General features: G+C 45.3%; 1 protein-coding gene and 1 long non-coding RNA gene across 2 annotated transcripts in view; both read right to left on the bottom strand.

The window, feature by feature from the left end:
* Positions 1-1576: 1576 nt before the first annotated feature.
* CMPK2 (cytidine/uridine monophosphate kinase 2) lies at positions 1577-18492 on the bottom strand. The gene is made up of 5 exons (XM_020911993.2): positions 17509-18492; positions 15874-15988; positions 14346-14547; positions 4988-5221; positions 1577-3576 (listed from the first exon to the last, which is right to left on the bottom strand). The coding sequence occupies exons 1-5, from the start codon at positions 18175-18177 to the stop codon at positions 3459-3461; spliced, it is 1338 nt and encodes a 445-aa protein (XP_020767652.2). The 5' UTR covers positions 18178-18492; the 3' UTR covers positions 1577-3458.
* Positions 18493-22176: 3684 nt separating this feature from the next.
* The window catches only part of LOC139030202 (uncharacterized), a 38086-nt gene continuing 34171 nt past the window's right edge, over positions 22177-26091 (bottom strand). The window contains exon 3 of the long non-coding RNA XR_011482484.1: positions 22177-23590. This is a non-coding gene — a long non-coding RNA (uncharacterized lncRNA). The remainder of the gene's footprint in view (positions 23591-26091) is intronic.

Here is a 26091-nt window from a genome sequence, read left to right as displayed (position 1 = left end):
TCACTGCTAGCAGCACTCGGGCCTAGCTATTCTGTGGCAGGTGGGGTCTTAGTTCCCTGACCAGGGATCGAACCTGTGTCCCCAAAACTGCAAGGTGGACCCTCAGCCACTAGACCACCAGGGAAGCTCCGTGAGTGTTCTTAACGGCATTGAGAATGGTGAGTCCCTTCCAGAAGATTCTCAGTTGACTTTGTCCAGATCCATCAGAGGAATCACCGTCTATGGCAGCTAAAGCTTTATGAAATACATTCCCTAAGTAATGACTTGAAAGTCTTCTTGATCCACAGGCTGCAGTATGGGTGCTGTATTAGCAGGCGTGACAACAGAATTCATCTCGTTGTACAACTCCATCAGGCTCTCAGGTAACCAGGTTTATGTGGGTTATCCCTGGTGAGGGAACTAAGATCCCACGTGCCAGCTCATTTGTCAATGAGCAGCACTGATAAGACTTGCTTGACATAGGGTTGCCTCCAACTTTCAACTTGTAAGTAACACAGTATCTGGGAAGCACAAGAAAGCAGAGGGCAATAAAACAAGTGTGCCCGTTAAGTAAATACATTCCACTTCCTTGAAGTACTTCATGCAGATACGATGAAATATTTTTATGTGCATTACTGATCATTTCCTTGGTATATACTCCAAAAAGATACCAGGGTCTAAACATTTTTAAGATGCTTCACAACTGTTGCTAGAGGAGGGAGACATTTCACAGAGAGAAGTGTCAGCAAAAAACGAGGACTCTAGTATAGAAAACAGAACAAAACAAACAAAAATCCCAGATACCTGCCTCTACGAAGGGAAGCAAATAGAGAAGGTGGGCGCTGAGGTTACGCACAGAAGCCGTGTCCCCAAATGGACGCATGCTCCAGGTTGGAGCCCCAGACACACCCCGTACCCAGAACCTACCTGTTTTCGTAAGTGACGGCCGCCACACTCATCTGCTTCCCCAGCTGTGTAGGGCTCACTCACCCCCAAATGCCTTACCATCATCCTGAATAGCAAGCGGTGTGCAAGGTTAAAAGGGGAGGGGGGCTGCCCTCCCCCTGACATTCCTAATCCCCTTCTGCTCTTGGGAAGGACCTCTCATGGAGTGGTCACTTGGCCACTCCAGGGGTAAGAAAGACTTGGAAATTCCTGGCAACTACGTGTCAGACTCAAAGTTCTATTACTGTGGCAGAGATGAAGAATAAATATATGGGACACTCAAGGTCTATTTCAGGAACAAAAACGAAAGTGTTAATGAAACAAAACCAAACAGATGATTCCTTGTCATCGTTTTCGGGCAGGAGGTGCTATCTCATATTCAGTGATCTTACCCCTTTCAGCATATAAAGACAAGTGGATGAAGAATTATTAGATTAGAGGACTAAATCTCTTTAACATGTGCAATGAGGAAGGGATTGCACTTTCTTGAAATGACATTTAAAAAGAAACAAAAATGCCTTCCTCTTCCGCTGAAAGCATTCTGACCACAAATTCACCTCTTTTCACTTCTTTAACCCCAAATCCCCTCCCTTACAAGAGGCATACTGGGGGATCCCCTTCAGGAAAACCCACACACTCTGTGACAACAGAATAGCTTAGAAAACCACAGCAAGTTTATTTGTTGGCAAGGTACATACAGAAAGCATTAAATGTTTGTGTTTCTAGGTGCCAGCATATGCTTTTGAAAATGTTTGAAGTCAATAACACCAACAGGATAATTAGATACCACATCTTCACCCAAGCGTGATTTATCAGCTTTAAAAAATATTTACCTAAAATTAAATATTTATCTATGTACATGTGTGCATGTTCAGTGACTTCAGTCCTGCCCAACTCTTCCTGACCCCATGGACTAGAGCCCGCCAGGCTCCTCTGTCCACAGGATTCTCCAGGCAAGCAGGCTGGAGTGGGTTATCATTTTCTCCTCCAGGGGATCTTTCTGACCCAGGGACCAAACTCCCATCTGTGGCTCCTGCATTGCAGATGGAATCTTTAATGCCTAGCCACTGAGGAAGTCCATACGTGTACATAAACTATGCATAAATTACCTACAGTTCTTTTGAAAAATAATAAGAGATAGCTAATATAAACCTTATTAAAATTTAAGAGTCCATACCTGATAATGCCTTAAATTTTTCTGAGGAGATGTCTTCTTGAGCCATTCCCCTAAAGTAATTCACAGATTCAATCTATCTTAGAACTGGAAGGAATTTTAAGTAATCACCTAGTTCACCCAATGCCTTAAGAAAAATGAAGAATTACTGTCACTTTTTAGATCAAGTTACATGATGTTAAATGACTCACCCAAGGCCACAAGACTATTAAGTTTCTGTTTTCTCAAATTTTTTTTTCTTCTAGCCAAACAAATCTCAATACCAAGTGCATGTACACTCATAAGACAGTCAAGTGCAAGATAATTCATTGAGAAATCCCATTCCAGGATCCACTGTGCTTACTCAGTAGGATAAATGGCATCTGTCTAATAAAAACATACAACAGTGTTACATTCAGCTTCTTGGCTTTGATTCTGATTAGTAAAACGCAGCCCCTACACTGAGGACAAATAAGATGTAAACTTGAGTATAAATGCATGACTGGATTGGCTCCGTTCAATGCATCAGTCACTTCAGTTGTGTCCGACTCTTGCAAACCCATGGGCTGTAGCCCGCCAGGCTCCTCTGTCCATGGGATTCTCCAGGCAAGAATATAGGAGTGGGTTGCCACGCTCTCCTCCATGGGATCTTCCAAACCCAGGGAGTGAACCAGTGTCTTTAAAGTTTCCTGTATTGGTAGGTGGGCTCTTTACCACTAGCACCACCAGGGAAGCCCTTAATGCACCTAGCTCCGTGCAGACCACTCCTTCCATCCAAAGAAATGTTTTCGGAGGAAAGGAGAGGAATGTAAATTAGCAGAACAGAATCCAAGGACTCTCGGTGTGTTTGTAGTCAGAGCCTCTTGGGGTGGCCTCCTCTGCGTTTGACTTTGCAGAGCTAACCAAGAGGACCCGTTTAGGGGCCAGAAGCCTCAGACACAAGCCAGATGTTTCTTGCTCAGAGTCCCCCACTCCGAGATGGGCTCTGGCAGCCGGTACATGCAGACACGTTCTTTGGGACACAAGCCTGCGGAGACACGGGGGGTGCCAGGGGGACTTCCATGGATCTGGACAAACTTCTCAGTTGCTTCTGTCCACCTTGCACTTTCTAGAGGAGACACATCTTGGAAGGACTTGGTGGGGGTGTAGTTTAAGAACCCGTTCCAAGCAAACGCTCATTATACTTGGCAGATGGAAGCCACATGGGTCCTTTGGCCAGGAGAACAACAGTTTAGGTAAAACTGAAATGTCCAACCTTCTGATACACAACACACTTTACGCAACTGAAATCTGGGAAAACCACACAACCAGCTGTGGGCTTAGATGGATCAAACAGCATCAGGTTTAGTAAAATGTGTCGCATGGCCCGGAGTAACTACAATTAATTGCAATTATTTTGGATTACACTTAACACCATCTGGAGGACCTCTTCTCGTGACGGGCTGGCATCCACCACGTGGCAGCCGGGGTTCTCCATCCGCTGGTAGCACACTTCTACCCTGGAGACAGGCAGAATGAAAGAGTCAGCCCATGTGTTAACATAGCCCTTCGTGCAAATGTTGTTTTCCTACCATAATACAAACAGCTTGAAGCCAGGTCCCCATCTGGCTGAGCTCACTCCCCCCACCCCAGGCAACCTGTTGTGCACAGGAAACATTTGACACATCTAGTTTAATAAATGAAAAATTAATAATATTTTATAGCTAACCTTTATTGAACGCCTAGTACTGCCAAGCCTTAGCATTCTGCATATTCTTCTCACTTTATACTCCAGAGTAACTTTAGGAGTAGAACCATTGTCATTTATCCCCATTTGGCAAAGAAAGGTGCAGACGCTCGAAGAGATTAAGTTTCCCAGTGGCAATTTTCTCAGGAGTCCGCACCCTGAAGGATTCTGCACAAGCCAGAGGTCCTTGGCACGCGCACTGTCTTCACTTAGGACTCTTCTAAAATTGCACAAATTCCACCTCCCCTTCTGGTGTTAACCAGCCTTTGTGTGTGCAGAATGCCCAGGGATGATCATGTGACCAACACTCTAGAGCTTTGTGGTCAAAACGAGTACCCAGACTCAGTCATAAAAAGGAATGAAACAATGCCATCTGCAGTGACGTGGATGGATGGACCTAGAGACTATCACACTGAGCAAAGCAAGTCAGACCGGGAAAGACAAATATCATATATCACTTAAATGTCGGATCTAAAAAAAAAAAAATAATAGTTCAAAGGAACCTATTTACAAAACAGAATCAGAGGTGTGGAAAACAAACTTATGGTTAAGTAAGGAAGTAACTGTTAGTCGCTCACTTGTGTCCGACTCTCTGCGACCCCACGGACCGCAGCCTGCCAGGCTCCTCCATCCCTGGGGATTCTCCAGGCAAGAATACTGGAGCGGGTTGCCATGCCCTCCTCCAGAGGATCTTCGCAACCCAGGGATTGAACCTGGGTCTCTTATGTCTCCTGTGCTAGACATATCACTTAACGTTTTGAGCATCAGTTTTGGAAGCTGTAAAACATGGCTAATATTGTCCTTGCAAGGGTTATAGAGCATCAGAAATAAACGCCTGACACACGGGGATCCCCTAGCAGTTAAGACTCACGCTGTGATCACAGACAGTGCTCATGCACATCCTGTTACAACAGCCCAGAAAGGCATGTTGTCTCACTCAGGTTCACCCTGCCGCTAGCACAGCCAGGACTAGGAGGAAGGTATCCCCTGGCTAGAGAACAACCTCGCTGGAGCCCCAGGGAGCTGTCCCAGGGGAGGGGGTGACTCTAACTAGGAGGATATTGCCTCGCTGGTTTGGAAAATGGGAGCCATGTCATCTCCTCCATTCTGCTGGAGTCAGTGCTGTTTCTGGGTCATCACCAAGCCAGAGACCCCTGCCCCTCACATCACATCAGGACACCTACTTTTGACGAAATATGCTGTTGGTCTCCAGCTCAGCCTCCTCTCTGGTCTTCTCCATGCCTCGGCCCTCAATCCTCTGCATCCTCTCCTCAGGGCTCACAGTGAGCAACAGGATCAGGTCGGGTTTGAGCAGGTCCCTGGGCCACTGGTATATAGGGTGATGGACAGGGGGCAGATGCTGGAGGCCCCCACTCACCTCAGTGGCTATGGCATAGGTGGCCGTACTGTGCCAGTACCTGAGAAGGAAAAAGGTAGTGAGTTCCCTGTATGCACAGGAAATCAAGGCAGTACCTAAAAATCAGCCACTGAGGATGTCAAAACCAGGGATGGCTCTGCTGAACCTGTCCTAGTACTGTATACATTAAAGAGATAAAACAAAATCCTATTTTTTAACATATTTATAACATGTAAAAATTAGTTAGAATCAGTATCCAGAATAATAATCTGGCGCACACTTCTCAGAGCTCCATTTTCTCAGCTGAAATTGCATGTGTGGCAAGACTACTTTGTCACTTTGTCCCTGCAGGATGCTTTCTTTTTTGAAGGCACGATGGCAGAGGATGTTGATCTAGTTGGTTCAGTTCAGTTCAGTTCAGTCTTTCAGTCGTGTCTGACTCTTTGCAACCCTATGGACTGTAGCATGCCAGGCCTCCCTGTCTATCACCAACTCCCAGAGCTTGCTCAAACTCAAGTCCATTGAGTTGGTGATGCCATCCAACCATCTCATCCTCTGTCATCCCCTTCTCCTCCCACCTTCAATCTTTCCCAGCATCAGGATCTTTTAAAGTGAGTCAGTTCTTCACATCAGGTGGCCAAAGTATTGGAGCTTCAGCTTCAGCATCAGTCCTTCCAATGAATATTCAGGACTGATTTTCTTTAGGATAGACTGGTTGGATATCCTTGCAGTCCAAGGGACTCTCAAGAGTCTTATCCAACACCACAGTTCAAAAGCACCAATTCTTCAGGGCTCAACTTTCTTTATAGTCCAACTCTCACATCCATATACGACTACTGGAAAAACCATAGCTTTGACTAGATGGACCTCTGTCAGTAAGGTAATGTCTCTGCTTTTTAATATGCTGTCTAGGTTGGTCATAACTTTTCTTTCAAGGAGCAAGCGTCTTTTAATTTCATGGCTGCAGTCACCATCTGCAGTGATTTTGGAGCCCAAGAAAATAAAGTCTGTCACTGTTTCTATTGTTTCAATAGATTTACTTGGTAGTCTGTTGGTATTTAATATTGTGTGCTGGTCAAATAAAAATCCACAGGCCCATTCGGTTCCTATGGTGTTTTAAAACAGAACTTGTTGAGATGACAGGGAAGCAACCTAAGTGTCCATCAACAGAGAAATGTATAAAGAAGGTGGGGTCCATATACATGATGGAATATTACTCAGCCACGAAAAAGAATGAAATAACGTCATTTGCAGCAACATGGATAACCTAGAGATTATTATACTAAGTGACATAAGTCAGAGATAGACAAATGTGTATGATGTCACTTATTATGCAGCATCTAAAATATGACACAAATGAATCTAAGATACTGAAACAAACACAGAGAACAGACTAGTGACTGCCAAGGGAGAGGAGAGCTGAGGGATGAATTGAGTGGAAGGTTGAGGTTAACAGATGTAAGTTATTATATGCAGAACAGATAAACAACAAGGCCCTGCTATATAGCACAGAGAACTATATTCAACACCCTGCTATAAACCATAATGGAAAAGGGAATCTCACTCAGAGGAGACCCCAGACAATTCACTGTTCCTCCCTCTGAGTTCTCAACCCTTTCCTACTCAACTCTATTGAAAGATTCATTCTAAGTCAGACCTAGCCGTTTACAAGCTCTTTTTTGTCTCCTCCATTAGATAAATCATTTTTTAGTCATCTCTACTTCCTAAAGCCTGAAACAAGTGTCTGGCACACAATAAGTATGTAACGAATAATGTTTTATTGGATATATGAAAGACTGCATTAGGATTAAACCAATCAATGCTAAAGAAAACCAACCCTGAGTATTCATTGGAAGGACTGATGCTGAAGCTGAAGCTCCAATACTTTGGCCACCTGATTTGAAGAGCTGACTCAGTGGAAAAAGACCTTGATGCTGGGAAAGACTGAAGGCAGGAGAAGGGGTCGGCAGAGGATGAGATTGGTTAGATAGCATCATCGACTCAATGGACATGAACTTGAGCAAACTCTGGGAGAAGGTGAAAGTGTTAGTCACTTAGTCATGTCCAACTCTTTGTGAACCCATGAACTGTAGCCCACCAGTCTCCTCTGTCCATGGAATTCTCTGGGCAAGAATACTGGAATAGGTAGCCATGCCCTCCTCCAGGGCATCTTCCCAACCCAGGGATTGAACCCAGGTCTCCTGCATTGCAGGCAGATTCTTTATGGTCTAAGACACCAAGGAAGCCAATGGGAGATAGAGAAGGACAGGGAAGTCTGGCATGCTGCAGTCCATGGGGTGGCAAAGAGTCGAACACAACTTAAAGGCTGAAAAACAACAATTAGAATCATTTTATTAATTGGCATCCTTTACTACACTCTTGCCCTGTTTTTGTCATATTCCAATTTTAAGTGACAAAATGCAAAACTCCAAATCCAGTATCAAAGGACTACAAAAACATTTAAACCTTCACAAATATTTATGAAACAGTTAATACACATCCCACTGTATAGAGGCCCCATGGCCCCATCCTTGTCTGGCCTTTCCACTCACTGCATGCGATGCTTTAAAATCCCAGACTGTTAATCACGTTAGATGTGAACTACTTTTCACAATGCAAAGGACAAGCTTGTCCTTTATCAAAGCTGTGTGTTGTTTTACTCTCTGCCACCTACTCGTTTTGTGGATATAGGTGAGTCTTCAATTCCTTGTCTGGAAAATCAAAGTCATGAAAGCTTTGTTTTTTTCCCTATAGTTTTTACAAAAATACTCAAGTGCTTATAAAAAATGTAACACACTGTCATTATAAGAAAATATTTAATTCTTACTGGGCACCAGTTAAAAACAAAAGCTGCATCATTTTGCATTATGACAACACCACTGAGAGTACTAAAAAGAATAAATGTAAAAAAATTGATTTGGGAGTTGATCAATTCTAATGTCATTCATCCTTCAGAGTCCCTTTCCACCTCCTAAAAGCATGGCCACTGTAGCTGCTGCATGCTTGAATTCTGCCCGGGCCATTCATGTGTATCATTTTTGTTGCTGTTTAGTTGTCAAGTCATGTCTGACTCTTTTTGACTCCATTGACTGTAGCTCGCCAGGTTCCTCTGTCCATGGGATTTCCCAGGCAAGAATACTACAGTGAGTTGCCATTTCCTCCTCCAGGGGATCTCGACCCAGGGATAGGACCCGTGTATCTTCTGTCTCCTCTATTGGCAGGAGGATTCTTTACCTCTGAGACACCAGTGAAGCCCTGTGTATCACTTACCAGACTCCTAATCACTTACAAACTTGTATTCTCACTTTTTCTACCAGATACATCTTGTCTCCCCAGCTGAAAAAATCCACACAGGTCCAGGTTTTCTCCTTCTTGGCAACAGAACTACAATTTGCACTGCGTTTTGCACATTCTCCCAGTTCACCAAATTAAATACTCAGCTATGAATATAGAGGCTGATACCATCTAAATGTAAAAAGCCTTCTTTATTCCAGCAAAGCCATCAGCAAGAATAGATTTTTAAAGGTAATAAGGGTGATTAAGTTGCCAACCTTAACCACAGTCACCATCAAAAATTACTCCATCTCCCTTATTTTTTCAGCTAGATGATGGTGTTGTCTAAAATGGATTTCGTTAAAATCTTTAAACATGAACAAAACCCACTCAGACAACAAATAACTGCTCTTTTCTTTTCATCTGACAAGGTGATCTAGTATTATCTCTTTAAAGACCAAAATTGCAGACAATTCACAGACACAAAGAAGAAAAATCAGGGAAGAATGGGGGCCCTGTTTTGCAAAGCCAGAGTCCTCTCACTGACAACACTGCAGCTCATTTTAAATAATCACAGCCTCTGGCCATCAATTTCAGTCTCTTTATTATTTAGTTTTCTCCATTCCCGCCATCAGGGAAACCACATTAGTTCAAATCAAATGCAATTTGCTGACGTCTTATGCATTGCTTATATAATAATGCTTTATATTTTAATAGCAATTTGTTGTTTTCAATGCATGTCTGCCTACATCAACTCATTGGATATTCATTATGAGTCTTTTTTTTTTTTTCATTTTTATTTTACAATGTAATAGAGTTGAGGAGATCAGTCCTGGGTGTTCATTGGAAGGACTGACGCTGAAGCTGAAACTCCAGTACTTTGGCCACCTCATGCAAAGAGTTGATTCATTGGAAAAGACCGTAATGCTGGGAGAGATTGGGGGCAGGAGGAGAAGGGGAAGACAGAGGATGAGATGGCTGGATGGCATCACCGACTAGATGGGCATGAGTTTGAGTAAACTCCGGGAGTTGGTGATGGACAGGGAGGCCTGGCGTGCTGCGATTCACGGGGTCGCAGAGTCGGACATGACTGAGCGACTGAACTGAACTGAACTGGAGAGTTAGTTAACTATGCTATGTTAGTTTCAAGAGTACAGCAAGGTGATTCAGTTACATGTATCTATTCTTTTTCAATTTCTGGTCAGCAGGGAACGGATAAGGAATCAGGGTGTCAAGAATAAGCGCCTGCCTCCACGCAGGAGCCAGTGCTGCTCATCTGGGCACATCTCAGGAAATAATACGCTTTGTGGAGTCACACTTCATTAGGAAAAGCCTAGTCTTTCTCCACAAGATAAAGGGGACTGTATCACAAAAAAGACATCAGTGCAGTAAATCCGGACACTTTAACAATAGGCTGAAAACATCCCACAGGTGACGAAGTCCCACAGTAGAAAACACAGCCTTACCCTTCCTCTAGGACCCTTTGTGACTTGCCGACTCTGAAATAGCTATCTTGCCATCCCCACAGTCAAAAGTACCCACCGGTACTAGGGCTGAGACGACAGTGAAGGCCTGCTAACTAATTTCTACTGTTTTCATCTCTCCCCCTCCATCACCACCTCTCACTTCATTCTCAATATACAGAGTGATCTCTTTAGGAAACTTCAGATATGCAGGTATCTGTCTCTTTTGCATGGAGAAAGACATGTGAAGAGTTCGAAGTTCTACTTCCGGGTGTGGCAATTAGCTTTTATTTAAAATTGCAGTATAGTTGCTTCAGAATACTATGCTAGCTTCTGCTGCACAAGGATGTGAATCAACTATATATATACACATATATCCCCTCCCTTGTCTCTCCCCTCTAGGTCATCACAGGGCACCGAGCTGAGCTCCCTGAGCTATAACGCAGCTTCCCACTATGCATCCATTTTATACATGGTCGTGTTTACATGTACATGCCAATCATAATTTTCCAATTCCTCTCACCCCTCTTCCCCCACTTTTTGTCCACATGTCCATTCTCTACATCTGCAGGCCCTGCAAATTGGGCCATCTGTACCATTTTTCTAGATGCACTAATATACAATATTTGTTTTTCTCTTTCTGACTTACTTCACTCTTTAGGCCCATCCACGTCTCTACAAATGACCCAATTCCATTCCTTTTCATGGCTAAGTAATACTCTATTGTATATATGTGCTCATCTTCTTTATCTTTATGGCATCACCGACTCAATAGACATTGAGTTTGAGCAAGCTCCGGGAGCTGGTGATGGAACAGGGAAGCCTGGCATGCTGCAGTCCATGGGGTCACAAAGAGTTGGACACGACTGAGTGACTGAACTGAACCGAACTTCTTTATCTATTCCTCTGTTGATGGACATTTGGGTTGCTTCCATATTCTGGCTATAGCTTTTAAATGACTAACGTTCCCACCAGGAACAGTGGAAAAGTTGGACTAGATATAGTGGAAGACCAGCAATGCTAAATGTTGACCAAGATGTGGGTCGAAGGGAATTCTCGGACACCACTGTAGGGGGAGGGTGCTATGAAGTTTCAACCACTTCAGCACTTCTTTGTGGCACCTCCTCCAGGTGAGTACACGTGAGCCCCCTGCACCCTTGCAATCCCACTCCTGGGATTCTAGGCAACAGAGGCATACACGGGAAACTAAGGGCCAGTATCAGCTAGGTCCATTCAACTATAACTTGCTTAATAAATAACAAACTGTAACCTGCCTTGACTGATCAAGCCTGATTTAACTGTTTTCACAAACCCCTGCATGTTCTATAAGCATCACGTAGCCTAAACAATAAGTAACAAGATCCTTCTCTACCCCTATCGATAGTATCTTGGTCCTAGGAGTCTTGAGATGTTTGCCCAAGTTGGAGTGGAGTCGGTGGTGTGAGATTCAAGCTCCAGGCTTAGGACTGGTTGGGACCACTGACCCTCCCAAGGTAGTGACTGGTCAGCTACCTTTTGATGTCAGAAGGCCAAAAATGTCAACTATGTGGCCATTCTCTGGACATGCTTGGCCATACCTGCACTGTATCATCACCTCACCTTTCCCCTACTTGCTATCACCTTTTCCCAGGCTCCCCACACCTCAAGACCTCAAAGGCTTCCCTTGTGCTGGTAAAGAATCTGCCTGAAATGCGGGAGACCTGGGTTCAATCCCTGGGTTGGGAAGATGCCCTGGAGAAGGGAAAGGCTACCCACTCCAGTATTCTGCCCTGGAGAATTCCATGGACTGAACAGTCCATGGGGTCGCAAAGAGTCGGACAGAACTGAGTGACCACCACACTCACCACACCTCAGAGTACCATGCATCTTTATCCCATAAATATCCGAGCCCCTTGCTTTGGAGAAGAGGGACCTGAGATTTTCTCCCATCTCCTAGCTTGGTGACCTTGTGAATACAGTCTTTCTTTGCTGCAAACAGAGGCTCAGGGTTTGGCTTGGGGAGCTCTGGGCAAACCAACCAGGATTAGTAACACACGTGAGCAAACAAAGCCCATGAAAGAATGGTTGTGGCAACAGCGACAAAGCTCACAGGTCGCATGAAGTAAGATGCAAATGGCACTTGAAGTCTATCTGCCTGTGTAGACTGTTCAAGAACAAGCAGAACAAATAAGATCCAGGGATGGATAATCAAGGCCATGGTTCCCACTAGGGGAAGGACTGAAAAGGAAGGACTTACAGGGTGGAGTAAGGTTCTAAGTCACGATGTGGGTGCAGGTTGTCCTCGGCTGTGTTCACTTTTTGAAATTCCTTGAGACTTCCATTCATAATCACTTCTCTTCCCTTAACACTTGTCAGACTTTAATGCAATCACTCATCTTTCCAAAAATAAGAAAAATTGCAGCAGGAACAGTAAGATGTACATGGGAGAAAAGCTTAGGATGAATTCAGCTGCTATCAAAGTCTTGTGGCCCTCCCTGCCAACTGTATCTCTCTCCTTCCCAGGGGATGGCACTCTCCTAAATTGAATGGTCAACACCTTTCCAGCCCTTTTGTCTTTAATTTTAATGGGAGGATAATTGCCTTACCATGTTGTGTTGCTTTCTGCCCTACATCAGTGTGAATTAGCCATAAGTATTCATATATCCAGAACTTCCCAGGTGGCAGAAGTGGTAAAGAACCCTCTTGCCAATGTAGGAGATAAAAGAGATGTGGGTCCTATCCCTGGGTCAGGAAGATCACACTGGAGGAGGGCATGGCAACCCACTCCAGTACTCTTACCTGAAGAATCCCATGGACAGAGGAGCCTGGTGGGCTACAGTCCACAAAGTTGCCAAGAGTCAGACACGACTGAAGCAACTTAGCATGCATGCATGCATGAACACGTATGTCCCCGCCCTCTTGAACTTTCCTCCCACCCTTCACCCTGCAGCCCTTTTTATGGTATGTTTTTTTCTATTATTTTGCATGTAGTCTACTGAACATCTTTCTGTAACTTGATTTCTTTCATTTGAAATGATGGTTTTGTAACTTAGACACATTGACATATCATACTCATGTACACAGCTATAGGACGCGCCATTCTATAAATACGCCAGTATTTATTTACTTTCTTCTGCTGATGCCTACTGGTTTTTCAAGTTTTTCAGTATTATGAACAAAGCTGAAATAGATTCTCTTTGTGTTTCTCCAGGAGATACAAGAATCTGCTCAAATCTTCCACTTTGCTACATCTCAAATTGCTCCCCAAGTCACCAGGCAGGTACCCACTCCCACCAGCACCACACGGGTTTCTACTGATCCATAACATCTCCAGCTCAGACCTTTTCAATCAGGGCTCACTACCCCATGAGAGGAAACTGGGACCTCACTGTCATTTTAATTCTCATTTCACCGATTCCTGGTGACTTTAACCCTAGTACGACTTGCTTGTTGTACCTGTTGTCTATTTTTGTGGCACTTTAAAGCCATTTTTTTTATTTATGGAAAGTTAACATATAACTCACCTTATGTCACTCTTATTATCTGAAACCTTCCCAAGGCTCCCCTCTGCACTCAGAATAAAATCCACACACCTTATCACAGCCACAGACACTGCTGATCTGTCTGTTTTTTTATCCATCCAGATAGCAGACACTTGTCCAGAAGTTCTCCTGGCCTGTTTCCAGCCCTGGAACATGTTCCCTTCTTCCTGTCTCTACACTTTGTCTTGCATCCCCTTCCAGCAGTTTTTACTCCACAGTTTTCCATGTCTGTCTTTCTAGGGTCATTCACAGCTCAGGCCAAAGGCACCTCCTCACATAGGCCTTACTAAGCCACATCTGGGGGGGGGGGGGGGTCAGCCCTCCTCCACCACACGACCTTGCACTCTCCTCTCACAGTACTTACCATTCTCTGATTATTATCTTACATATCCATGTGCTGGACTATCATCTTCTCCTTGAGCACAATGTTTGCTCCATGAAAGCAAGGCATTTTCTAGCTCATTCCCCACCGAATCCCCTAAATCAAGAAGTCTTTGGCAAACAGTAAACACCCAATATATGTTTGGTGAACAAACCAATAAGCAAATGAGTCACTGAAAGCTCGACTTCTGAAGTAGGGACCTTTGTTAATATTCCCAACATGGTATTTCCAGCATTCTCACTTGGGCAAGCTACTTAACTTTTCTAAGACCTGTGTTTCTCATTAGCAGTTTCAGTATCCAAGTAGTAGTAATTGTTCCAGAGTTTAGGATAGTCTATGGAATGTTCTTGGCAAAATGCCAGCCAATGGTATAGGCTAATAAATCATAGACATTATTCCTACTATTATCATAATACAGTTTGGCTTAAACACAATTGTATAATTGCATATACATATGTACACTACACGGACACATACACACACACACACACACACACACATATACATTAGGAAAAAATGCCAAATTCAAGGCAATATTACAAATACCTGTCGACAATCACAGGCGATTTGGTAGATTCTTTAGCTATTTCAGAAGCCACGATATAATTGCCCAAAGAGTAAAAAGCTCTTCTAATGATAGTTGGTTCATCATCAAAGATTTTCCTCCACTGGCTGATGCAAGAGGGTGGTGACTTCAAGAGAACAGCCTTGAGTGAATCTGAAACTGACTGGGTCACAGTGGTTTTACCTGCAGGTCACATACAAAATACAGCAGATCTTAACCAAGGCCACGGTATCTCTCCCCAAAGTTAATAGTAACTCAGAAAAAGCAAAGACAATTTTTCTACCTATAAGACTAAGGAGCTGATTGAATAATATGATTCTTTATTTTTTTAAAAAATTGCTGACCCTTAGGAACTTGGGATTCCTCTACTGGTGTTAACAGAATCCATCTGACCTCTGTCCTAAGTCACTTCAGTTGTGTCTGGCTCTAGAGACCCCACAGACTGTAGCCTGCCAGGCTCCTCTGACTATGGCATTCTCTAGGCAAGAACACTGGGGTGGGTTCGATTCAGGGGATCTTACTGACCCAAGGATTGAACCCATGTCTCTCACGTCTCCTGCACTGGCAGGTGGGCCCTTTACCTCCAGCGCCACCTGGGAAGCACTATTAATAGAATGTTTGTTGTGTTCAGCTGCTCACCCATGTCCAACTCTCTTCGACCCCATGGACTGTAGCCTGCCAGGCCCCTCTGACCACGGGGATTCTGCAGCCCAGAATACTGGAGTGGGTAGCCTTTCCCTCCTCCAGGGCACCTTCCCAACCCAGGGATGGAACCCAGGTCTCCTGCATTGCAGGCACATTCTTTACAGTCTGAGCCAAAATAAAACAGTCACCTCATTGGTTTATAAACTAATGAGAACCTCTGGCATCAGCTCCCAGGCCCTCATTCCCCTCCTCAGTCAGCTGACACAGAAAGAGATAGCCTCCCACGGAGCCTCACGACACTGGCTGTCCCGGGTCCGCCCTGCCCTTGGGCCACCCTCCTCCTGCTGCTGTGTTTTGGCCAAGTGTGGGCACATCTCTTGCATTCTGACGCCTGCGTGGCAGCTTTGAAGTCTTCTCCCCTCCACTCCCTAGTTTTCCCAAACTTTGCTCCCACAGTTCCCGGCCGCACTGGGCCACTTCAAGACTCCAACTGCCTGCAGGCTGCCATTTCTTCTGTCTGGAGGATCTCTCCCACCTTCCCCACCCGACCAGCGCCTGTCCTGCTGAAAATCCAATCCAGGGATCCACCCCTCCAAGCTCTGCCAGACCATGACCCACCCCTCCTCTCCCACACCAAGGGGGTTGCATTCCCCCGTGTTCACAGGGGCACCCGAGGCTCAGCTCCCCTGGAAGTTATCCATATTTCATCCCAAGCCAGCTTCACTCCGTCCCTGGCACACAACAGAGGCTCACAGGAGGCTTATGAGTTGAACCCTCAATAAGTTTTGCTTGCCAAGACCCGTCTATTTCTGCAACTGATCTGTTAATCTCACTGCCTGGTACCAGCAGGTGACATCCTCTTACCTGTGGCATCCAGGCCCTCAATGACAATAACAGGGAACCTTCCTTTCTGGACCTGCTCTGGGCACTGGTCCACCAGGCTGAGCACGGCTCGGGCTTCAGGAATGAAGGACGTGCACTGGAAAGCAATATCCACACATCAGCAGCGGGGCCACGGGGCCGGGGCAGCAGCTACTCTAACTGCTGAGAAGACCGCCCGGGGCAGATGAGGCAGAGTTGTGTTTGGCACCATGCCAAAGTGCAAAGCATTTTGAACCTCAGAAAGGGCAGGATTGGTTTATTTTATGATGCAGCGGAGGCTCAAACAGGCAGTAAGTGTCGGGACCACTCGGCCTGCAATTCTCACGGACCAGCCTCCCCCAGAGGAGGAAGGTCGGGAGAGATGCCTGACAAGAGCAGCGTCTCGCGGCGGCAGTGGACCATGGACCCTGGGTCACAAACGTGGGGAATCAGCCCCACTGGAGGCGCCAAGGAAAGCAGTCAGCACCCTGTCCTTTCCTGAGCGCTCAAGGGCTCAGCAGAGTGCCAACTGCTGCAGGTCTCCGGGCTTCAAGGTCTGAACTGTTCCTGACCTCACTGTGTACTCACAGCATCTCTAACAGAGAGGCCCGGGCATGTTCTTTTCTTATGTGCTTTCTCTGAGCAAGGCAATATTCTAAGTGCCATTGGGAGTATCACCTTGGCCCCTCTTCAACATAACTCTACGAGAGCGTTATTGTTATTAACCCCATCTATGGATTAGGGAAACCAAGGCAAAGAAACGCTCAAGAAATTTATTGAAAGTGGCACAGGTCATAAATACCAGTGCCTGCTAAGTTGCTTCAGTCGTGTGCAACTCTGCGACCCTGTGGACTGTAGCCGGTCAGGCTCCTCTGTCCATGGGATTCTCCAGGCAAGAATAAAGCCCTCCTCCAGAGAATCTTCCCGACCCAGGGAGCCAATTGGAGTCTCTCAAGTCTCCTGCATTGGCAGGTGAGTTCTCTACCAGCAGCATCACCTGGGAAGCTCAATAAATACCAGTGTCTGGATCCAAACCCAGGTTTTGCAATTGTAAGCACTCAGAAATAATCCCGAGTTCCTAAAATGTATCTAAGATACAAGAGTCCAGCCTCAGTACCTGCCTACAGGCTGCGGTCAGAATGTCAGCCATCCCGCACCAAGCACCTCTGATTCTTTGTCCTAACACCGCGAGGCAGGTGTGTTACGCACGAAATAAGTAGCTGCCAGTAAGCAGGCGGGCACCACTGAAGTCTAACTTTCTCCAACCCCCAAACTCAAGCCCTCTTCTCTACACTCCGACCTCCCAGAACCGGATAACTGCTTCTGAGACGGCACAGCTCTTGCGCACAGCCAGCCGCCTCTCCCCTCCCCTCCCGGGCACCCCACGGCTCCTGCTTGGATGTCAGCTTCCCACTGATATCCAGTTAGGTTGGGGGTCCTGGCGGGCAAGAATCCGGAAAGAGCCCGGGGTCTAAACAGCGGCTGGCACAGCGGCCGCCTTCACCACCCGATTTGCTAACAGGGGTACAGAGGCAAAAGAGGTCGGGGCGGGCCAGCCCCCGCCCAGGGAGAGCCCACTGCCTCCACGTCCCTGCTCCGGGGGGTCCCTGGGCGCTGGGAAGGGACCTGACTTCTTACCGCCTCCAAGACGGCGCGGGCGGCCTCCCGGTGCGGGAAGACCCCGGCGCTGGGCAGGTCGGGCACCACCGGGTGTAGCTTGGGCTCCGGCGCGGGCCCCACGCGCTCGCCGCCCAGCTGCCGCCAGCCCCGGCCGTCCCGCCGCTCCCAGGGGCGCCGCCACAGCTGGCAGAGCGGGTCCCCGGAGAACTCGGCCAGGCGCGGGCGCGGGGCCTCGGGGCAGGCGTCCAGCAGCGCCAGCAGCGCTTGCCGGGTGTCGGGGCTGTCGCGGGGGTCGCGGAGCAGGAAGCCGTGCTGCAGGGCCCCGGCGCCGCCGTCCGGGCGGTAGCCCAGCAGCCGGCGCAGCTCGCACCGCTGGAAGGGGCCGCGCCGCAGCTGCTGCCGCAGGTGCTGATGAAGCCGGGCCGCGCGCACCCGGGCCCCCGCGCCCCCAGCCCCCGGCACGCTCAGCGAGTAGCTGCGGCCCGGGGGGCCCAGGAGCGCGGCCACGCGGGGGTCGGGGCGCGCGCCCGGGGCCTGCTCGCCCACCGCGAAGTGCGCCAGGGTGCAGCCCGGCAGCTCCAGCGCGAAGCAGCGCGGCGGCTCCATGGCCAGAGCGCAGGCCCCGCGCCGCCGGCCCGAGAGGCGCGCGAGCAATCGCCGCGCGCGCGGGTGGCGGCCGAAGGCCATGGGCGCCTCCCGGTGCCGCCCCGCACGCTGGGGAAACGAAACCGGGGACCGGCGGGCTGCACCGCGGGGAAGCGAAAGCGAAGCGGCGTCGGGAAGTGGGCGGGGCCCGGAATGGGGCGACTTCCCCGGGCTCGCCTCCGCCTCCGTCCGACCGCGAGGGCGCGCCGCAAGCAGGCCGCCTCCCGGAGGGGCCGGAGGGGCAACCGCAGAGGCCAAGGCGCCGGGCCGCCTCTGATCGGGACCCACGATGGGAGGCGGGCCGGTGGCCCTAGGCCCCCGATTGAATAATTCCTCCTGTGTTGTTTGTGCCCGGGTACGGAACGCGCGCGCGCGCGAGTGTGTGTGTTTCCATCGGGGTCACCCCACCCCGCGCCACCACGCTCACCGGCCCTTTCCCCGTCCGGCTGCAGCGCCGAAGCCTCCCCCGGGCTCGCCCTGCAGACCCGGCGATGGCTCCGGACCCAGCGCGGCGCTCCGACCGCCTTCCCCAGCCGCGCCCGCGCCGACTCCGGTGCTGGGAGCCTCTGAGCGCTTTCCGTCCGCTTTACACATGCTTTTCCCTGTTTTAGGATCATCTCCCTCCTTTCGTTGCCTCTCAGACTGAGATGTGTCCCCAGGTTGACCCCTCCAAGTTGCCTTACAGACGCCCAAGTCTTGCACGCAGGTCCAATGAAAGCAGTGAGGTGGCCTGACAGCGCCTTCATCAGCTAGCACTCTTTCCATAGGAAAGCAGCAATTACAGGATTATTTGGATGTTTTCGTTTGTTTGTACTCCTTCGCTGGTATCTTTGAAAATAATTGCTAAGCAGACCCCAGGATTAGAAACAAGGATGGAAAACGGTTGATAAAAGGAAAGCAAATAATTATGATTTAATCCATGTGCATTTAGAGTGGGAGTAGGTTTAATTCTGAGAGCAAACCCCTTTTTAATAAGTATGAGCTAGTTCATGTGAAGTATGGGTTAATAGGCAAGTAATAATTCTGAGATTAAGATGTGTTTAGTTCTGTATGAACAATTTGACTTTTGCACAAAAAGTCAGCAGGTTGTCAAGAGTGTGGAGGTTAAGAACACAGGAAAAGTACAAAGTTCTTTCTGTTCTTCAGGACCCCAGTGCATCCTCCAGAGAACTTCTCTTTACCTCCTTTCCATGACCACCCCCATCATATCTGCTCTTCACTCAGGTTTCCCTGTCCACTTTCCTACCAGGAGAGTGTAACCTCAGTGATACTATAGGATCTGAGCCCAGTCAGTGGTGACCTTGTGTTGACGACTGGAGACACAATGTCTTCATTGATAAAGGGAAAAAAATCTGTCTTATTGTTTAGCTCAATTTCAAATGCCTAGGACAGAGAATGATGGATCCTGCTTGGGTGGATGTTTGATTGGATAAACTTTCCTGCAGTGACCTATCCTGTGACTGTGGGGCAGAGAAGCTGGGAGCTGGGAAGACACTTCAGGGGGCTTTGAATGAACCAATGTGCTCAGTCACTTCAGTCCTGTTGGATTCTGCGACCCTATGGACTGTAGCCCACCAGGCTCTGTCCATGGGATTCTCTCTCTCTCTCTCAGTCTCTCTGTCCATGGGATTCTCTGGGCAGGAATACTGGAGTGGGTTGCCATTTCCTACTCCAGAATAAATGAATAGCGTGGCCTTATTCATTTAAAAAGTCAGATGATTTCATGGCTTCTTCTATGATTTTAATATCTTTAGACCATGAAGTTTTTGCACCTTGTTTTATGTCCCTGGATAGGTTTTAGTGTCTCCTAGTTTATGGGAACCAGAATAGAATTTGTATCTTACTATTGTGTGAAAATTGTATAAATCTTAATTATGTTGAATTGGTTCATGGTGTTTTTCAGGTCTACTATATCCTACATTTCTGTATATCATTCTGTTGTCAATTTTTGACAGTTGGATATTGAAACTCCAACTAAAAATCTTAATATATCCACTTAATAATGTAATATTTAGTGAAACTAAATGTACCTTTGTTCTATATTTTCCAAGCCTCTTGTAAATGTGTTATACCTTCATAATTTAAAAAATAAAAAAGAAGGATAAATAAGAAATAAAATTTTATGAGATGTATAAATCAGAAAAAAAATAAAGCCAGAGTCTTCAACACAGCATCAATCAGGGAAACATTAAATATGAAATATTCTAGTCATTCTGTTCCTAGGGGGGGAAAGCAGAGAGAATTAACTAACATAAAAGCAGTAATTAATAATAATAATTAATAAAATGAAAAAATAGCACTTATTTTGAAAAACAGATTGGGTTTTGAAAACCTGTTTAAACAGATTTGCTTCTAGGTAGACCATTCAAGTGCATAAAAAGAAAATGAAATCAGCATAATGTTAATAGTGACACAAGAGAGGAACAAATAACAGACTATAAAGGACCCAAAAAAGACACAACAATTCTACATCAATAAATCCAAATGTCACAAAATAAATAATGAACTGGGAAAATAAGACATATCAAAATAAATCCAAGAAAGAGTGGTGATTCTATAATCCCAATCCCAGAAAAGTAGTTGAAGTTTCTGAGAAACACTGGGTCAGGTTTATAGGTAGTTGATTTGTCAAGAAATAGGTAAATCCTCTACTACATAAGCCATCCATTTTTGGTTCATTAAAGTTCTTTGGGGCACATTTGTGGGCTTCTGGCCTTGAAGAGCATGTTATTGTATTGTGGAGTTGGTTTTCCCACTAAGGACAATTTATATAGCTCTCTGTGAGAAGGCAGATTCTTAATCTGGCATCTTTCCAGGGAAGTCTAGAACCATGATTGATACTGCCCAAATCCTAGAAATATGCCCTCAACTCTTCTCAGTATTCTGTAATAACCTAAATGGGAAAAGAATTTGAGAAAGAATAGATATTAATGCACGTATGTATATAACTGAATTACTTTGTTGTACACCTGAAACTAACAAACATTGTTAATCAACTATAGTCCAATATAGAATTAAAGATTTTTTAATAGTATTTTATGCTTCTATGATGGATAAAATACAAATTAACTTAGAAACTTAAAAAAAAAAGTCTCTCTTATCAATCATTGACGGTTCTGCATGTGTACCTGAAACAAAGGTCATGCCACACCAGCTTGTCTGAGTTTCTTTACACAAACATCAAGACTGGTGCCTCATTCACAGGTGGGGTCCTGAGGTTAGGTGGCTAAGGATGGACACGGAAGAATGTGTCCACAGGTCCATCCCAGCACCATATAACTGTAACAAAATCTGACTGCATGTCGGATCCTTCCTGTTGCTTTTGTTCACTTAAACAACACTGCTCAGTGGCCTCTCTCGGGCAACCTGATCCTCTGCATGAATGTTAAACCGAAGCGCCTTTGTTCAGGGAAACACCCTGACCCTGTCCTTCTGTGGATGGCTGTAAGAAAAGAGAAATATACACATTTTCTCTGAGGTTGGCATTCTAGGGATATTTGCAAGATTAATGGCCATTTTACTTTCCTTCCTCCTCTCCTCCTGCTCTCTGTTCTATTAAAGGAAGTGGCATCCAGTCCCTTTATTTTGAGACATTAGTTTGCCATCTTCTCGATATGCTACCTCATCTCCCAACTTGCTGGCCTGTTGTGTGGTGAGCAGAGTGAGCTTGGACTGGACTCAGCAACATAACAGCAGACCTGAGACTCCTCAGGCATCCCTCACCTGCTTTCTCACACCTGTCTTGGGGGTGGAGGAAAAGGACGTCTATCTGTGCAGCCCAGAAGGGAAAGACTCAGAAGCTGTGCCCACCTCTTCAAAGTCCTCTGATGTCCCTCTTTGCTTCGTTGTTCTTGCTTCGCACCTCTTCCCTGGAATAAACCTCAGCTGGGAGTGTGACCTGTTCCAAAGACCTGCAAGTCCTTGTAGCCAATTAGCAAACATGTGGGTGGTCCTAAGACTCCTAAAACACAATCCAACACACACACACACACACACACAGAAATTAAAAGTTCAAGAACTCTTATTCTGAAGCACTTTCATATTCCATTTTATTTATTGAAATACTCACATGCACAAATACGTCCCTGCAAATTAGTGAAATGACACTCATCAGATGAACTAAATTACAGCCAGTAAATCAGTGAACAGGAACGACAAAGAGTTAAATAAGTTTGCAATACATATATGTTTGCAATACACATAACCAAGAAAGCACATGGTATACAATGACTTCCTACAAATCAATAATAAAAATGCAGAAAATCTATCACAAAAAAGGGCAGGGAATTTGAACAGGCACCTCACAAAAGAGAACAACCAAATAGCTAACAAACATGTTGTTGTTGTTTAGTTGCTAAGTCATATCCAACTCTTTGTGATCCCATGGACTGTAGCTCACCAGTCTCCTCTGACACCATGGGATTTCCCAGGCAAGAATACTGGAGTGGGTTGCCATTTCCTTCTCCAAATAAACATATTAAAAAGATGCTTAACATCATTAGTCATCAAGAAACTGGAGAGTAAAACCACAATGAGACACCACTCCACACCCACTGAGATGGCTAACATTAAACCAGACAAAACAAAACTGTTACAATGACAATACCAAGTGAGAAGGAAGACGAGGAACAATGGGAACTCTTCTATTATTCTGATTGGAGTGTAAATAGGTCCAGCACTCTGGAAAACTCTATGGAAGTAGGTACTAAAAGGAAACATGTGTATTGCATGAACCAATGATCCCACTCCTGGGTGTATACCCAACACACATGCATACTGATGCTGACCGAAAGACAAGTACAAGAAAATTCATAGCCTAATAAGAAAACAGTCCAAACGCTCCTCATAATGATGACATGGTTTGAGATATATTAAATGGATTGTGGTATATCTGAGCAATGGAATATCCGAGACAGCAATGGAATGTACGAGATTGTGGTATATCCAAGACAGCTATGAAAATGAACAGAGTACTCTAGACACAACAAAATGGATAAATCTACAAAGATAACCTCAAGTGAAAGAAACTATACAGAAAAGAGTACATACAGTGTGATTCCATTCATAACAACTTCAAAAGCAGCAAACCTAAGTGTGGTCTTAGAAAACAGGACACAGTTATCTTTGGGGCAGAGGTTTGGGGCCCTGGGGGGAGGTCCTGGACATCTGAAGGTCTGGGAAAAGTTCTTTCTCTTGATCAAGATGATTGTAACACACATGTGTTCATAGCATCCAAAATTTGTTCAGCTGCACATGTATGAATTGTGTACTTTTCTTTAACCAGAAGATGCTCAATACAAGATTTACCAGAGAAATAATATGAAGACTGCAAGTAACTAAATGGATTCCATGGTCTAACGTGTGGGAGTCGCTGTTTGATGTTGCTTCGAGGATGATCCACGTCCGGGAGCAGGGGGTAGCTTAGGGAAGTGCAGGTCTTCAAAGGAAAAAGTGCCTGGTAAAGAAAAATGGCAGTGACATTTGGCTGTTACTCAGTGGCGTTTAGAATCTGCCCGCCAATGCAGCGGACACAGGTTTGATCTCTAGTCCGCGAACATCACACATGCTGTGGAGCAACTAAGCCCGTGCACTGAGAATCCATGCTCCACAACAGAAGAAGCCACTGCAATGAAAAGCCCACACACAGTAACTAGACAGTAGCTACTGCCCCGCTTGCCACAACTAGAAAAAGCCTGCATGCAGCAACGAAGACCCGGTACAGCCAAAAATAAAATAGATAAAACTAAAAAAAAAAAAGGGGGGGGGGGAATAAAGAATCTCTGAATGATTCTTGAATGAATCATGAATCCCTGAATGAATGATTGAATGAGCAAATGAATGAATAAAAGAAACTGCCTTGAATAGGAGAGACTAAAGAAGCAATCAGAAAATAATTTCATAGTAATTATCAATTATTGAGCAGTATTGTAAGTGTTTAAGTCCCGGTTCAAACCCTTACTCCCTATGTGACATAGGTTTTACCAGCTGTAAGATAAGTTGGTTCAGTGGTAGAGAATCTGCCTTCCAATGTAGAAGAAGTGTGTTCAGTCCCTGGGCTGGGAAGATCCTTGGAGTAGGAAATGGCTCCCCACTACAGTATTCTTGCCTGGAAAATCCCATGGACAGTGGAGCCTGGTGGGCTGTAGTCCATGGGGTTGCAAGAGTCAAACATGATTTTACAATGAAACAACAAGGTAAGTTAGTGCCTTCAAAATATAACCCAGTGCCTGGTACACAATGTTAAATGTGCTAGATATTTCTAGCTCTTTCTTCTGTGCTTAATAAACATCATGTCATTTAACCCTTAAAATGCTCTCAGTGAGACAGACATTAACACCCATATTTCCCAGATGTGTTAGCAATACCAGGCAGGTAAAGAAAGTTACCCTGGACTAAACAATACTGGCTGAACTATTCAAACCTTTAAGTGTTTGGCTTCAAAAGCCTGTATGGTTACCTTCTATTACATTACTCAATATTTGATTTGAAATGGAAACAGATTTAGTTCTTATTTCTTCATGCACACGTGACAGGCTTGGTAATTTACTTTCAGTTTTGTCATTTTTGTTTTGTTTTTAACTTTCACTTTTAGTCATGCTGAATTTAGTTTCAGTTTCCTTCCCCATGGAATGAAAGTCATCTTTGTTTCCATTCAAAATACACCACAAGTATAATAACAAAAGCTAACCTTAACTGAATGTTCTAAGTGATTCACATACATTAGAATTTTCAGTTTCCTCAAACATCCCTTGAGATATCTGGTCTTACAGATGAGGAATTAAAGATCCAGAGAAATAAAGCAACCCAGTCGGCTCAGCTAGTAAGAGATGAGCTAGGCTTGTGGTTTCACAAACTTAACCACAAGGACTATCCCAACTTCCTACAAGTCTCTTGAAAGCCAGACCACACATGATCAATCAAACACTATTCTGATCAAAGAGGGCTCAAGGAGAGAAAATCCCAATACAAAGTTGAACAACATTTTCTAGGGAAAATGTGAAAATGAAAAGCCACAGTAACTTGACAACGAAGAAGCATCTTGGTTATTAGAAAAATGCATTTCAAAACTATAGTGAGGTACCACCTCACACCGGTCACACTGGCCACTTTTTAATGGCCATCATTAAAAAGTCTACAAATAATAAATGCTGGAGGGAATGTGGAGACAAGGGAACCTTCCAACACCGCTGGTGGGAATGGAGGTTGGCGTAGCCAACTACAGAGAACATGCATGTGGTTCCTTAGAAAACTAAAAATAGAACTACTATGTGATCCAGCAATCCTACTCCTGAGCATATAGCCAAAGAAAATTATAATTTGTAAAGAAATATGCACCCCAATGTTCATAGCAGCACTATTCATAACAAACAAAACATAGGAGCAGCCTAAACATCCTTAACAGATGAATGGATACAAAGATGTGGTGTCCAATTCAGTTCAATCAGTCGTATCCAACTCTTTGCAACCCCATGGACTGCAGCACACCAGGCTTCCCTATCCATCACCAACTCTCAGAGCTTGCTCAAACTCATGTCCATCAAGTCAGTGATGGCATCCAACCACCTCATCCTCTGTTGCCCTCTTCTCCTTCTGCCTCCAATACACACTACTATGTATAAAACAGATAATCAACAAGGGCCTACTGAATAGCACAAAGAACTATATTCAATATCTTGTAATTACCTATAATGGAAAAGAATTTGAAAGAGAATAGATATATATGTATAACTGAATGTATTTGTCACTTCTACTGTATAATCATAAAGGATTTTATTTAGGTCATACCTGAATGGTCTAGTGGTTTTCCTGACTTTCTTCAATTTAAGTCTGAATTTGGAATAAGGAGTTCATGATCTGAGCCACGGTCAGCTCCCGGTCTTGTTTTTGCTGACTGTATAGAGCTTCTTCATCTTTGGCTGCAAAGAATACAATCAATCTGATTTCGTTATTGACCGT

The sequence above is a fragment of the Odocoileus virginianus genome, chromosome 2 (assembly GCF_023699985.2).
Source record: "Odocoileus virginianus isolate 20LAN1187 ecotype Illinois chromosome 2, Ovbor_1.2, whole genome shotgun sequence".
NCBI classification, from domain to species: domain Eukaryota; kingdom Metazoa; phylum Chordata; class Mammalia; order Artiodactyla; family Cervidae; genus Odocoileus; species Odocoileus virginianus.
Note: the sequence above shows the minus strand (reverse complement) of the source record. Positions and strands in the feature narration are given on the sequence as shown.